A 15,537-nucleotide genomic window follows, 5' to 3' on the forward strand; every position below is an offset into this window, starting at 1 on the left:
CAAGATCAGAAGCCAGGTTCTTCTGACTCCCAGGCCCGTGCCCTATCCACTAGACCACGCTGCTTCTTAGAGAGTAAGCGCTTGGAGAAGCAGCGTGGCTCAGTGGAAAGAGCCGGGCTTGCGAGTCAGAGGTCATGGGTTCGAATTCCGGCCCTGCCACCCGTCAGCTGTGTGACCGCGGGCAAGTCACTTCACTTCCCTGTGCCTCAGTTCCCTCATCTGTAAAGCGGGGGCGAAGATTGTGAGCCTCACCTGGGACAACCTGATGACCCTGCATCTCCCCCAGCGCTCAGAACAGTGGTCGGCACACAGTAAGCGCTTAACAAATACCAACATTACCATCATTCACAGATACCACCGTTACCAAGCCCTCGATACCACTGACCGATCGGCTTAGGGTCCAAGACGGGACGTCTTCCTGCCCCTTTGCTACCAGCCTTTTCCCATTCTAGGGCACGAGGGCACGTCCCCATGGGTAGGATCTGACGTGTCCAACCGGCTCCTTATTGCTCCCGAAATCCTGAGCTCGAGGCCACCGATCCCGCGTGACCAATGGCTCGTAGCCCCGGTCGAGCCCGTGGAGAGAGCACCCCTCCTCCCACCGCTCCCCACCGGCCCCCCTCATTTCGGACGACAAGCCTTCCAGGCAGGAGGAGATGGCATCGCCTCAGGAAACGCGCCAGGTCGTCTCAGGCCACGCTTCCCGTCGAATGCATAAATTCCTTTATTGAAAATATCGTGAGAGCGCTGCATTACATATATTCAAGAGCTGAAGGTTAGGGGGTCACAGAGTCTCGATAGAACAATACTGCTTTAAATATGGGACACGGCATCCGGATAGGCTCCGACAAGTAGGTTATCATGGAAGGACGCGGCGAGAACGAGAGTGACGCCGGAGGGATCGAGCGCGAAACGCCAAAGTGCTGCTTTGCTGCTAGAAAGTGACGACGGCGAACGGGATTCCCGGGTTCCGTCCCCAGGCGATACGTTCGTCCCCCCGGCCCCTCGCTCTCGGGGGGCCTCGCCCGACGGTCTGTCAGAGCCTCAAGAATTACGCTCTTAAACAGGAGGAGGAGGAGGAGGAGGAGGAGGAGGCCGGGGCAACACGGCATCTGGGGGGCAGCTTTCGGTCGCCCAGAACCAACGTGAGGCGTGAGGGATTCGTCGATCTGACGGGGGGGACGGGACGCCGCTCGGTGCCTCTCTCCACCCGACGGGGCACAGAGGAATCGAGAATCCCGAGGGGGCTGGATGCGGTACCCCTACCTCCCCTCCGGCCCCCCACCTCTCCTATTGATGGATCACGTCATGTTTCTAACATCACGGAGGGACGCGCCGTGTTGCCGCCGCTCCCAAAACCGACTTTGTTTTTTTTCCACGGCAGGTGGATCCGAACAACACCAGGCCACGCTCGCTCTGTAGCTCTGAGTTTGACATCGCCACCGACACGGCCTTTAGCGTCGACCGTGGGAGTCAACGAACCGGTTTTCTATACGGAGCTGGGGACCACGGCGGATCCCCAAGGGGGAAACGGTCACCCTCTCCCCCTTCAGTATCGGCTTACATTCGATGGTTTCCTGACAATCAGATATCCGGTGCTGCCTTTGGCAAGAGAAACGGGCCTCGGGAACAAAGATGCCACCTTTAAACCTCATTTCACTTAAAGGAAAATTAAATTTCGGACGAAGGAACTCCTCCCGCCCACCAAAAAGAAAAATACAAGAAAAAACGAAAGAAAACGATCCTTCTACTATCTTAAAGCAGAACATTCCACTGTTGGCCTAAGGGCCGGGGAATCACATAAATCCCTTTAAAAATTCACCGTTTGCGACTGTCCCACGCAGCCCTACACGGACTGATAACTTTCTTATCGATTTGAGATTTTTCTCCCTAAACGTCTCTCTTTTCCACTCGTTTCTAAGGCAGGCTCTCAAAGCCAAGTCACCTCCTGGCCTCCCCACCGAACTCCGAGAAATAGCCGGCACCGTTTTACCCGGACTTTCCTGCTTAGGAGCTGGAATGTTTTGCTCTGTTTGCTGGAATGACAAAATATCAAGGCGTCAGTACGACGGGCTGACGACACGTCAATTGAAAAAGGACTCAGAATTATGCACTCCCCTAAACGAATTAGGGCAAAAAAAAAAAAAATACAAAATAATATTTTCTCTGCAGAATAAACCAAAAAAAAATTACAAAACTATACAAATCACAGGGGTTTGCTGTCAAAACAATACCGCCCATCTCTTCAATGCCAGGATTTGAGACATTAAAAGCAAAAAATATTCAGACAAGTTCTAGAAATAAATAATAATGGTTCCTTAAATAAACTCACTGCCCCATCCAGTGCCGGGAGTGTGATTTTTTTTTTTTCTAAAGAAGAATAGCCTTTCCACGGCAAACTAGCGTGGGCTGCAGGCTCTGACGATGCCAGTTGTTGGATTTAAATACGCCGCGAATGGAACATTCGTTATTCCACAGTATCTTCTTCACAGTTACCGAAAAAAAGAACCCCCCAGAACCGCCAGGGACCCATTCGCCCCGAGAGCCGTCCGTAAATCCGCCATCCCGGTAAAGGAGGAGCAGAGGGACGTGGGAAGGAAAACTCACGGGCCGTCACCCGGTTTTTGGTCTCTCCTGGGTGGGGCCTTTCGGGCTCTTCCCGCTACGGAATCATGCTTGGGACCGTTTCTGAAAGCTCGAAGGGACAGCGCGGGGGATGACGTCCCAGCCGGTCTCGAGGGGCTGGTCGCCCCTGGTCCCTTGGTTTTTAAGGCCGTCTGGAGGTCACTCGAATGTCCAAACTTCGAGGTCCTGAACGATGAAATCCTCCTTCTTGGAGAGGACGTCGTTATTGAAAGTGCTGCAAGAGTTGCTCCGCCCATGGTACAAATCAGCGTCCAGCCATAAACCGAAGCGTCCCCTGGAAGAGAAGTGATCGAAATGAACCCCGGGATCTCGCTATATTCGAGCTCCGCGTTAGGAAGTGGGGTGGCCTAATGGAAAGAGACCAGGAGACCTGGATTCCAACCCCGGCTCTATCACTTGTCGGCTGTGTGATCTTGGGCCAGTCACCTTGCTTCCCTGGGCCTCAGTTCCCTCATGTGTAAAATGGCGGTGAAATACCCGTCCTCCCTCCTACCTACGGGGCGGGGACTTTGTCGTTCATTCGGTCGTATTTATTGAGTGCCTGCTGGGTGCAGAGCACTGTGCTGAGCGCTCGGGCAAGTACAACGCGAGAATAAACGGTAGCATTCCGTGACTCGGCTGATTGCATCGCATCTCCTCACTTGGTTCACTTAGAACTAAGTGAAGCAGCTAAGCCTAGTGGATAGAGCACGGGCCCGGGAGTCAGGACTCTGGGTTCTAATTCCGGCTCCTCCACCTGTCTGCGGGGTGACCTTGGGCGAGTCGCTTAACTTCTCTGTGACTCCGTTACCTCATCCGGCACATAATCGATCAATGCCTAACAAATACCCTAAAAAGAAACTGCGCTTGGCACGTAGTAAAAGTTTAACAAAGGCCACAGTCATTACCGACGGAAACCTTGGTTACCCCTGAAGAGCACCCAATAGATACAACCGATGGACAACCGATTGATTGATTATGCGCCGGGCACTTTACTAAGGACTGGGGCAGACGCAAGTTTATCCGTTTGGATACAGTCCCTTGTCCCACATAGGGCTCGCAATCTCGATCCCCATTTTGCAGAGAAGCTAAGTGACTCGCCTAAGGTCATTCGGCAGGTAAGTGGCGGAACTGGGTTTAGAATTCAGGACCTTCTGACTCTCGGGACCGTGGTCTAGTCACTGAGCCGCACTGCTTCATTTCTTTCTAAGCGCTGGAGCAGATTCAATGCCATGAGAAGAGACACAGTCCCTGCCTCATAAGGAGGAAGGAAGACAGGTATTTCGCCTCCATTTTACAGATGAGGGAACTGAGGCTCTTTCCACTAGGCCACGGTGCTTCCTGGCACATGTACAAACATACATGTGTGCTGACGATGGGTATGAGCAGCACGACGTGTAGAGGAGCAGCACGGTATAGTAGATAGAGCACAGGCCTGGGAGTCAGAGAGTCATGGGTTCTAATCCCGGCTCCGCCACTTATCTGCTGCGTGGCCTTGGGCAAGCCACCTCACTCCTCTGTTCCTCAGTTACCTCTTCTATAAAATGGGGACGAAGACTTGTGAGCCCCACGTGGGACAAGGACCGTGTCCAGCCCCATTTGCTTGTATCCACTCCAGCGCTTAGAACAGTGCCTGGCACCTAGTAAGTGCTTAACAAATTCCATTATTATTATTGTTAATAATAATATAATAGATAAGTGCTATACTGAGAATATACGCTTAGGAAGTCTCAAGTTGTACAATTATTCTTTTTTATTTCCTTTTGGTACCTTCACCCTACTACCTTTCTGATGATCGTTCTGCCTACTACAGCCGCTCTCGGTAAATAATTTTGTAATCTGCCTCTCCCATGGGATGGTCTGCAACTTGTGGCCAGGGAAGGTGTGTTTTGTGTCTATTCTACTTTCAGTCGCTCAATAAAAGGTATTTATTGAGCACTTACTGTGTACTAGGCAGTTGGGAGAGTACAATAGAATGGAGTTGGTAGACATGTTCCCTGCCCAAAAGGAGGTTACGGCCCCGAGTGTTTTGTACCGTGTGATGCACTGAGGAGGTGCTCAATAAACACCATTAATATTACCAGTACTAGGCTAATTTTTCCTTTAGTGATCGGATATGGATTTTTCACCCATGAAGTTACCTAGTTTTCAAAGCATATAGGAATGTGTCTCTCAGCCAGCCACTAGAAGGCTGATCCCTGCCTTTTCTAAAAAAAAAAAAAAAATGCGACAGCCATTTTAGTTAGTTAAGAATCAGTCAAAAGGAATAATAATAATGATAATAATGTTGGTATTTGTTTAGCGCTTAACTATGTGCAGAGCACTGTTCTAAGCGCTGGGGTAGATACAGGGTCATCAGGTTGTCCCACGTGAGGCTCACGGTCTTAATCCCCATTTTACAGATGAGGGAACTGAGGCACAGAGAAGTGAAGTGACTCGCCCACGGTCACACAGCAGACAGGCGGCAGAGCCGGGATTCAAACTCATGACCTCTGACTCCCAAGCCCGGCCTCTTTCCACTGAGCCACTGTTCCTTGTGCGGGCCAGATCCGGAATTAGAGGGACCGTGGATTTCAATGGAACCCTCTAGTCAAGTTTTTGATGCCTGCGTGGCAAAAAGGAGGTTACAACACTTACCCTCCACCACCGAGTTCTAAGGAACTTAGATCTCCATTGATGAAGTAAGAGTTTTCTCCACTCCACTTAAACACCTGAAAGAACACAAGACCCACCGTTTTGCTATTAGAAATGAAGGATATCGACAAGGCTCGCTTAGCAGGAATTGGACGCTTGGACGTTTCTCAGAGAAAACCCTTCAGGCTCCACTTTCCCCTGACCAATCTCCATCTTGGAGGTTTTCGAATTGGCACTGACTGCCGTTCCTGGACCGAACTGAACCGCCCCACCCAATGGAGCCTTCCAAAGGGCCTCTCGAGTACTCTTTGGGCTGGCCACTTGTCAAAATTGGGCTGACGCTAAGAGGTTTTGGCTGATGGTGTCTACGCAAATTAGGACTCGCCCTCTAGACTGTAAACTCGTTGTGGGCAGGGACTGTGTCTGTTATAAAGTTGCTCTGTCCTCTCCCAGGCGCTTAGTACAGTGCTCTGTACACAGGAAGTGCTCAATAAATATGGCTGACTAACAGGAAATGTCCAGTGATTGGCTTCGGACTGTTCCACGGCTGCCCACGAGGACCATCGCTCGCTGCTCCCTCGTGCCTGAGAGACACGAGAGGGGCTGAGACATGAACCAAAGGTCAACTGGCTACTTGCTAGCAGCCTTGGTTGAGTGTGGACCATTTATCCGGCACTCTCTGCTGTACAAGGCAACGGAGGGTTTAAAGGCGAGAACCGTTCCGCTTGGACGAGGTAAATTCATCATTATAATAATATATAAAAATATATAATGATTATAATAACAAATAATTGCTATTTGTTAAGTGCTTACTATGTGCCAGGCACTGTACTACGCGCTGCGGTGGACACAAGTAAATCGGGTTGGACCCAGTCCGTGTCCCACATGGGGCCCACAGTCTCAATCCCCAGGTTACAGATAATAATAATAATGTTGGTATTTGTTAAGCGCTTACTATGTGCAGAGCACTGTTCTAAGCGCTGGGGTAAACACAGGGGAATCAGGTTGTCCCACGTGGGGCTCACAGTCTTACTCCCCATTTTCCAGATGAGGGAACTGAGGCACAGAGAAGTGACTTGCCCACAGTCACACAGCTGACAAGTGATGAGGCAAGAGGCCTAGAGAAGTGAAGTGACTTGCCCAGGGTCAGACGAACGGCAGAGCCGGGATTAGAACCCACGACCCTCTGACTCCCGGGCCCGTGCTCTGGCCACTAGGCCCTTTGATCGGGCCAGTAGGTCGTGGGCTTCTACCGCAGGGGGCTTCCCCCTGGGCCACAGGGCTGGGGGGGAGGGGGCTCTTCCTGGAGTGGTCCCTGGCTGGGAAACGTGACAATCTGAATTTTCACTCGCTCATGGAGACGCAGGCCTCCGCATCCCTCAGCGGCAGGGGGTCCTGGCTTCCTCAGGAGGGAGGGAGACCCGCCCAACCCCCGCATCCCGCTCACCTTGAAATTAGGACTGAAGGTGTAGAGGAAGGTCTCGCCGGTGCCATAGTAGTGGTCGCTGAACTTGAAGGGGTGCGTGGCGTAGGCCCCGAACACCTGCCAACACAGCAACCGATCAAATCACAATTAGGGAGCGCTCTACTCTGCGCCGTCATACTGATGATAATTACGGTATTTCTTAGGCGCTTACTCGGTGCCAAGCACTGTTCTGAGTGCTGAAGTAGATACGAGGCGATCAGGTCGGATTCGTCGCCTGTCCCACATGGGGTTCGCAGTCTTAATCACCATTCTCTGGGGACTGAGGCCCAGAGAAGGGAGTGACTTGCCCCGAGTCACACAGCGGACAAGTGGCAGAGCCGGGACGAGAACCCATGACCTCCTGCCTCCCAGGCCCGGGCTCCATCCACTACGCCACGCTAAGAGAAGCACCGTCAGACAGAGCGGGACGGGCTCAGGAAAGCCCCGCCGGAGGGTTTTGCGGGGGATCCGCTGGATGGGGCTTTCGCAGACTGAGCAGCTCAACTCCGGGCTTGGAGGGGGTGGCGGGAACACTCGACAGGGAGGGCTCGGGAAACCTAACCCCGGGGAAGCAGCATGGCCTAGCGGATGGAGCACGGGCCTGGGAGTCAGAAGGTCATGGCTTCTAATCCCGCCTCCGCCACTAGTCTGCTGTTCGGCCTTGGGCACGTCGCCTCAGTTCCCTCATCTGTAAAATGAGGATTGAGGCTGTGAGCCCCACGTGGGACAGAGACTGGGTCCAACCCGCTTTGCTTGTATCCATCCCAGCGTTTAGTGCAGTGCCTGGCACATAGTAAGCGCTTAATAAACACCACGATTCTTATTATTATTATTAACTGTAAATGAGGCACCCCCTGGTAGGAGTTGGATGTTTCAGTTCCTCGGTCCCATTAACGGGGGAAATGTGGGGATGGAGCACCCCCGGCCACCCCCGCCCTCCGACACATGCCTTGGATATCTTTGACTCCGTTCTGACAGCAAACTCCCTTCCCCAAACGGTCTTTTTTTCCCCTTCAATAATGGTATTTATTAAGTGCTTACTATGTATCAAGCACTGTTCAAAGAACTGAGGTATATTCAAATCAGTCAGGTGGGACACAGACCCTGTCTAACACGAGGCTCGCAGTCTAAGTAGGAGGCAGAACCAGTATTCAATCCTCATTATTGAGATGAGGCAACAGAGGCACTGTGAAATGAAGCGACTTGCCCAAGGTCACAAAGCAGGCAACTGGCAGAGCCGGGATTAGAATTCTGGTCTTCTGACTCCCAGGCCTGTGCTCTTTCCACTAGGCCATGCTGCCTTCTACTGCTTGTCAAGCTTGACAAGGGGAAAGGGGAAGGGGAAGGGGAAGAAAGGGGTAAGGAGAAAGGGGAAGGAGAAAGGGGAAGGAGAAAGGGGAAGGAGAAAGGGGAAGGGAAAGGGAAAAGGAAAAGGAAACAGAAAGGGAAACGGAAAGGGAAATGGGAAGGGGAGCATTGAGGATAGCACAGGATCTACTGCACCGAACTTCTAATTCTCAAGGAGAGGTTCTACAAAATTCCTCAATGTACAAACATCATGGATTCTCTCCTTCTCAGCCAATTCCTGTACCAGAAGTAGTGAAAGGAGTAATGGCGTAGGGGATAGACCACGGGCTTGGGAGTCAGAAGGTCATGGGTTCTAATGCCGGCTCCGCCACGTGTCTGCTGTGTGACCTGGGGAATGTCACTTCATTAATTAATTAATTCATTCATTCAATAGTATTTATTGAGCGCTTACTATGTGCAGAGCACTGTACTAAGCGCTTGGGATGAACAAGTCGGCAACAGATAGAGACAGTCCCTGCCCTTTGACGGGCTTACGGTCTAATCGGGGGAGATGGGCAGACGAGAACAGTAGCAATAAATAGAATCAAGGGGCCTCAGGTACCTCATCTATAAAATGATGATCGAGGCTGTGAGAGCCCCATGTGGGATAGGGACTGAATCCAACCCAATCTGCTTGTATCTACCCCAGAGCTTAGTACAGTACCTGGTAATAGTTTGGGCTAAACAAATACCACGGCTATTATTAACAATAATGGTATTTATAGGTTGGGTGAATCAGATGGATCAATTTCCAGAGTCCACTCCGGTAGCTTTCAGAAGCCCTTGGAGAGTTCAGAATCCCAGCCTGTCCCCACCACATTTTCCCCCAGAACTGATAATAATAATAATGATAATAATGATGGTATTTGTTAAGCGCTTACTATATGCCAAGCACTGTTCTAAGCGCTGGGCAAGGTAATCAGGTTGTCCCACGTGGGGCTCACAGTCTTAGTCTCCATTTTACAGATGAGGTAACTGAGGCACAGAGAAGTGAAATGCCCCAAGTCACACAGCTGAAAAGTGGCAGAGCTGGGATTAGACCCCACGTCCTCTGACTCTCAAGCCCGTACTCTTTCCACTGATCCACGCTTCTTCTCTAGGAGCCCAAGGGATACCTTGTCTCTCCCCTCCCCTCGCTCCCCTGCTCGGGTAGGGGCCTAATGTGAGCCTTCTAGGCCCATGCAAGAAGGAGAGAGGTTCAGTACCCAAAATACAGCAGCCTTTCAGCCAGCAGGCAGTTCATCCCTCATGAAGCTGAGCAGCCGGAAGCGCCAGCTGATCCCCCCGGAGAGTTAGGATCCATCTATGGATGGCTGATCCATGCCAGGCCACTGCAGGGGAAACTCAGTGGTGCAGTCCTCTAGACCGTTAGCACGTTGTGGGCAGGGAATGTGTCTACCAACTCTGTTCTATCCTACGGTGCTTGGCACACAGTAAGCGTTCAGTAAATAGCAATGATTGGTTGAGAGAGATGTCCAACTACAAAGATGGGAGTCCAAGGAGGCCAAGCAGCACATGGCTCCCCCACGCTTCCTGACGCTCCTGCCGGAGACAGAGTTTTGGACCGGTTGGTCCACGGGACTGACTCTGGCTGGACAACGAGGCTGATGCTGGTCGGCCCACGGGACCGATACTGGCTGAACCACGGGGACGATGCCGGCGGGCCCACGGGGCTGACACTCGCCGGCGTTGCCGATGGGTTTAAAAAGAAGTCCGGGGGCTAAGCCGCCCACCCGCCCAACCAGCCCGAGAGGGCGCGAGGGGTGACGGCCGGCTCCTCGCCCTCACCTGGTTGTCCATGTCCTTGACGACCAGGAGGACGGGGCTGTCCAGAGAGGCCGATTTCCGATACAGTGTTTTCAGGCTGGTCCCGTGCTCCAAAGTGCTGTAGGCCAGTCGCCACGGGTAACCCTGCACCCTCGCGGGGAGGCGGTGGGCCAGCTGGGATGCAAGAACAAGAGAAGACCTTGTAGCTGCCCATTCCTCTTCCTCTTCCCCTCCCTCCCCTTCCTCTGCCCACGCCTCCCCCACCAACGGCCACCCAACCGTCACGGAGCTGTCGGCCGCCAGCCGGGTCTGGAAGGGACCATGGAGGACAGTGGCTACTGGCGTTTCCACGCCTGGTCTCCCGCAGCCCTCGTTGGACATTCACTTTTTCTCTGACCTTCAGTTCCTTTACCTAAGAAACGGGGCTAGGGAATAATCAGAGTTTGAATCTGCCGAACATTTTCTAATAGCCTTTTCGAAATTCTTCCCCATAAGATGAGCTCTTATTCTCATCATCGGCGGAAGCTGGTACTTTACAGAGGAGGAAAATGGGGCACAAAGAGGTCAAGAGACCTTCCTGAAGTAACAGCAATAATAATAATAATAATATAAATGTATTCAGCGTTTACTATGTGCTAGAGGTTAAGATCTCAGACACAGTCCCTGTCTTACATGAAGTCTGCCATCTTAATCTCATTTCAGAGATGAGGAAATTGAGCCTTAGAGAGGTTAAGTGACCGGCTCAAGGACACCCGAGCAGGCCGGGGGCACAGACTAGACTAGACTAGTCACTGACTAGAACTGAGGTCTTCAACTACTTTAAACATCTTTTTCGCCCGAGAGAAATGTCGGCAAGCGTCTGAATATTTCCAACAGTCAGCCAAACGGTAACCCAGCAAAATCCTCTCGAAAATAAAATGGAAAGGCTGATGTTAAGGGGGGTGCTGTCAGTACTTTTTATAGAGGGCTTTCAAAAGGATATTCAGTGCCACTATGCGAGGCCAAAACAAATACAAGATTAATGCTAGGGCAGTTTTGGTTATAGAGGAGCCCTGCAGTAAGAGGTGATAATAGTGGAATGGCTGACTTTGGATAGAGAAATCACGCTTAAGGCAAGTTTAAGCACCCCGAAACAGAGTCTCTGCTTTCCAGAAGCGTACATCCTTAACGAAGACAAAACAGTAATATTGAAACTAGCAAAAGAAGCCATGGAGGAACCACAGCTTTATGTAAATTATGATTCCACAGTGCTTGCACATAGTCATCGACCAATCCATGGTATTTCTTGAGGGCTAACTGCGTGCTCAGTAAGTACACACCACTGACAGTGAACACGATAGCATTGACCAGATGTTATTTTTTTTTTGCCTCTGAGCTCGTTATGGGCAGGGGACGTGTCTGCTTATTCTGTTGTATTGTACTCTCCCAACCACTTAGTACAGTGTTCTGTACATAGGAAGTGCCCAATAAATATTACTGATTCATTGATTGACAGAAATCAAAGGCCATCGAGCCCCTGCAACATCCTCTGTGGAACGCATTTACCGGGGGAGGCTAAGTCGACAGAATGCTGACAATGTCTGCTCTAGCCCAGTGCAAGCCTAGATGGAGGGAATGTGTCTACTAATTCTGCTGAATTTTACTCTCCCAGATGCTTACTACAGTGCTCTGCACACAGTAAGTGCTCAATAAGTATCACTGACTGACGAAGAATGTGTCCATTTATTGCTATACTGTACTCTCCCGAGCGCTCGGTACAGTGCTCTGCACACAGTAAGCACTCATTAAACATGACTGAATGCATGAATAAGGAAACTCAGGCAGGGCCACCACGGGCAGCCCTGCAGATTCTCCCAGGGCCACCCACCTGCTCGATCTGCATGTTCTCCAGGAGAGCGCTGTGCTGCTTCAAGATGGGGAGCGCGTCAGTGTCCTCCTCCTCCTCGTAGTAACTGCACGTGCTCTTGCGGCGCTTTGCCTCTTCTACGGTGATAATCTGAAGCGTGAGAGAACACAGAGCATCATCTCCGCTCCTAACTCTCCTCCTTCCGGTCCCGCTCCCCAAATACCCAACTCGTCCTCTGGTGCTACGAGCTGGTCTACCCCTTGGCTGCCCCCCCCCCCCGTGACCACCCCATTCTGGCCTAAACCCACTCACCCTCCTGCCCGTCCTGCCGGCCCCCCTCACGGCCCACCCTTCCGCCAGCCTGGGTCGAGAGAGGATGTCAGCTTGCAGGGCTGACCCTGGAGTGGGGCCTGGGGGAATGTATTCTAAATACAAAGACGCAAAAAGCCTGTCCCACAGTTTGCTCTCAGGGCAGGCTAGATGCCGTCGAATTAAGCAGGGGCCGAGGACGCACCGAAAGGATACGCAGTTTGACTTTCAACGTTGATTTACACCATAATAAAGACATAAATGGACACACGGGCACATACACACACGCACAATCTGTTTTCAGTTCTTTTGATTTGTTTGCAGTTCCCTAACTTCCCTGCAATATATGAGCAGGAGAAAGCCAAACACGAGTTGAGGTTTTTTTTACCAATAACATTTGGCAGCCCCAGGCCCTAAGTCGCTCCAGGTGGTGAACAGATGCCTCGGGAACCACTGCTGCCAACTCTCATTCCCAGCCTGCCCGGGCCACCTGTGCCCGCTCCATTGGCCATTCGCCTCTCTGCAGCCCCCGAGGGGTTTTGGGGGGCAGGGGGAGACCCCCTAGGGAGACACATCAGAGACCCCCAGCTGCAGCAGCCCCAGCAGTGGGGGACTTGGGGAAGCAAAGAAGTAATGTAGCTTGGTGGTCACAGCACAAGCCTGGGCATCCGAAGGACATGGTTTCCAATTCCGGCTCCGCCACCTGTCCGTCACGTGACCTTGGGCAAGTCACTTCATTTCTCTGTGCCTCAGCTACCTCATCCGTAAAATGGGCTTAAGACCTGTGAGCCCCCTGTGGGACAGGGACTGGGTCCAACCTGATTAACCTGCATCTACCTCAGTGTTCAGTACAGTGCCTAGCACATAGTAAGCGCTTTACATGCACCATAAAAAAAAAACCAAAAGGCAAAGGGAACCACCTCTGGCCACACGGAGCCTGACGTAGGCCACGGATGGACACTCGGGTCAGTCAAACGAGATCCGCACCTGGTGCTGGAGGAGGAGGAGGAGGAGGAAGAGGATGAGGAGGAGGAGGAAGAGGATGAGGAAGAGGAGAATGCCACCATCGCCAGTCCCAGCGGGAACCGGGCAGCCAGCTGCCCGGCCAAACAGTCCTCCCTCCTGGGCCCCAAAACACCCCACCGTAACTGCTGCCGCAGACACAAATCTGACAGGAAACTCGGTTCGCCGGGAGACCCGACTCCGGCCGAACTCCCTACCTTAGAATAATAATCGTGGTATTTCTTAAGCACTTACTATGCTTCAGGCACTGTTCTAAGCGCTGGGATGGATACGAGCAAATTGGGTTGGACAGAGTCCCTGTCCCACATGGGGCTCACAGTCTCAATCTCCATTTTACAGATGAGGTAAGTGAGGCCCAGAGAAGTGAAGTGATTTGCCCAAGGTCCCACAGCAGACACTGGATTAGAACCCATGACCTTCTGACTCCCAGGCCTGTGGTCTATCCACTATTTCATGCTGTTTCCATCCAGCTGAATCTATCCCAGCACTTAGAACGGTGTCCGGCACATAGTAGGAGCTTAACAAATACCATTAAAACAAGGGAACCAGTCGGAGAATCTCCAGTTTACAAGAAAACCCAAGCGGGTCCCCCCCATCTACTGAGGGATTTCAGTCTCAACTTCCTCCCGAATTGTTGTGTTCACCGACTGAAACAGACAGAGTAGATGGACTGGCCAACCCCACATGCGCTGCCTTTCTCATTTTCCTTTTTAACGGTCTGTGTTAAGCACTTACTATGAGCCAGACACTGTACTAAGCACTGGGGTAGACAGAAGCTAAACAGACTACTTAGACCGTGAGCTCCATGTGGGACTGGGACAGTGCTTGACCTAATTAACATGTCCCTACATGTTAATAAGCACTAACAAGTACCATTCAAGGCAAAACAAAAAACACAGTCATTGTCCCCGTGAGAGGCCACAATCTTAATCCCCATTTTACAGATGAAGTAAAGGAGGCACAGAGAAGCGAAAAGACTTGCCCAAGCCCACCCGACAGGTGGAAGAGCCGGAATTAGAACCCGGTTCCTTCTGACTTCCAGACCCTTGCTCTGTCCACTAGGCAATGCTGCTTCTGACCCCCAGGAGAACAGCAGACCCCTCCGGTGAACAGAGACCCCCCCCCCGTCTCTGCCCCGAGAGAAACGTACAGGCCCGGCAGGTGCCTGCCTCGGGTCAACACGGCCGTAAAAAACCCCGACTCATTTCCCACTTCAGAGGGGAGAGAGTCCCCTTATCGATCGACCAATCAATCAGTCCAGCGTATTTCCTGAGCGCTTACTGTGTGCAGGGAGTGACCTCGGCCTCCCCGTTCCCCGAGGCTTCGGGGATAGAGGTCAGGTGAGTCCCCCATGTAGGAGGGCTGCTGTAACGCCCCTCTCCCCTCACCTCCTGTCTTCCACACCCGGCCACCTCCCCACATCGCGGCCCCCCACCACACCTCCACAAAAGGCTCCCGGTCAGCTCTGGCATAATAGATAATCTGCACGTCCACGGTCCGCCGAGAGACTTTCATTTTCCCGCCCTCGGCTGAAGGTCCCGGCTGCTCCCGCTCTCACGCCGCCTGCTCCCGGTGCCCTCTCAGCCTCGCTGCTGGAGCCCGGCCACTCAACCTATTTATACGCTCTTTCCTGCCTCTTTCGGTTTCTATTTCCTGGTGGCTCCTGGGCAAGTTTCAAAGCTCCCGTAGGAAAATGTCCAAATTAGGGGCGAGAGCAAACCGCCTCTTCCTGCCCGGGAGGGACAAGGAGTTTCTCCTTGGGATCCTGCCACGGCCGCAACTGCCGTTTCCTGGCGGAGCCGCTCTGCTTCATCCTGACGGGAGGGGCTCGGCCACAGTGGCGGGCACAGCGACCTGCCTTGTCTCCCTTCATTTCCTGGCCTCCCCCCCGGCCTTCTCTGCCCGGGGCTTTTGGGGGTACCCGCTGGCTCGACGCCCCTAGTGACGTGGGCATTGGCCGGTCAAGTGTCTGGGCCCGGGGTCCCCGGGGAGGGGTGAAGCTGCAGAGCGGGTCAGATCGAAACCACAGGGGCAAGGAGGGCGAAGGGGACGGCATCTGGGGGGAATGCCCCGTCACGGATCAGAGGGGCTGCTCCCTCCAAAAGAGCAATGGATGGGGCCCGCGGGGGTGGGGGAGAGCGTGGTCGGGGGAGACCCCCCCCCCCACGGAACAGAAGCGGTGCGGCCTAGTGGATAGACCACAGGGCTGGGAGACAGAAGGACCTAATCCTGGATCTGCCACTTGTCTGCTATGCGACCCTGGGCGAGTCACTTAACTTCTCTGTGCTTCAGGTGCCACATCTGGAAAATGGGGATTAAAACCGTGAGCCCCATGCGGGACGGGGACGACGTCCAATCAGATTAGTGTGTAATTACCCCAGCGCTTAGTACAGTGCCTGGCACATAGTAAGCTCTAAATGAATACCATTAAAAGAACCACAGAAAAACCAGTGGCTGAGGCCTGTGGGGGTGGGGGAGACCCCCACAGAACATGGACTGAAGCCTATGGGGGTGGTGAGGC

At 52.7% G+C, this 15,537-nt stretch overlaps 1 protein-coding gene across 5 annotated transcripts in view; it reads right to left on the minus strand.

Moving 5' to 3' along the window:
* Positions 1-700: 700 nt before the first annotated feature.
* The window catches only part of NCOA7 (nuclear receptor coactivator 7), a 125,001-nt gene continuing 110,164 nt past the window's right edge, over positions 701-15,537 (minus strand). For 4 of the 5 annotated variants that reach the window (XM_029054140.2, XM_029054139.2, XM_029054141.2 and 1 more), the window contains 5 exons: positions 11,706-11,834; positions 9,860-10,012; positions 6,707-6,802; positions 5,263-5,336; positions 701-2,920 (listed from right to left, as the gene is read on the minus strand). In XM_029054140.2, the coding sequence (XP_028909973.1) occupies positions 2,785-2,920; positions 5,263-5,336; positions 6,707-6,802; positions 9,860-10,012; positions 11,706-11,834 (588 nt within the window). In that variant the 3' untranslated portion in view covers positions 701-2,784. Of the gene's footprint in view, positions 2,921-5,262; positions 5,337-6,706; positions 6,803-9,859; positions 10,013-11,705; positions 11,835-14,456; positions 14,700-15,537 lie in introns of those variants that run through there. The other variant, XM_001506949.6, reaches the window with a different exon arrangement.

The sequence above is a fragment of the Ornithorhynchus anatinus genome, chromosome 2 (genome assembly GCF_004115215.2).
Source record: "Ornithorhynchus anatinus isolate Pmale09 chromosome 2, mOrnAna1.pri.v4, whole genome shotgun sequence".
NCBI classification, from domain to species: domain Eukaryota; kingdom Metazoa; phylum Chordata; class Mammalia; order Monotremata; family Ornithorhynchidae; genus Ornithorhynchus; species Ornithorhynchus anatinus.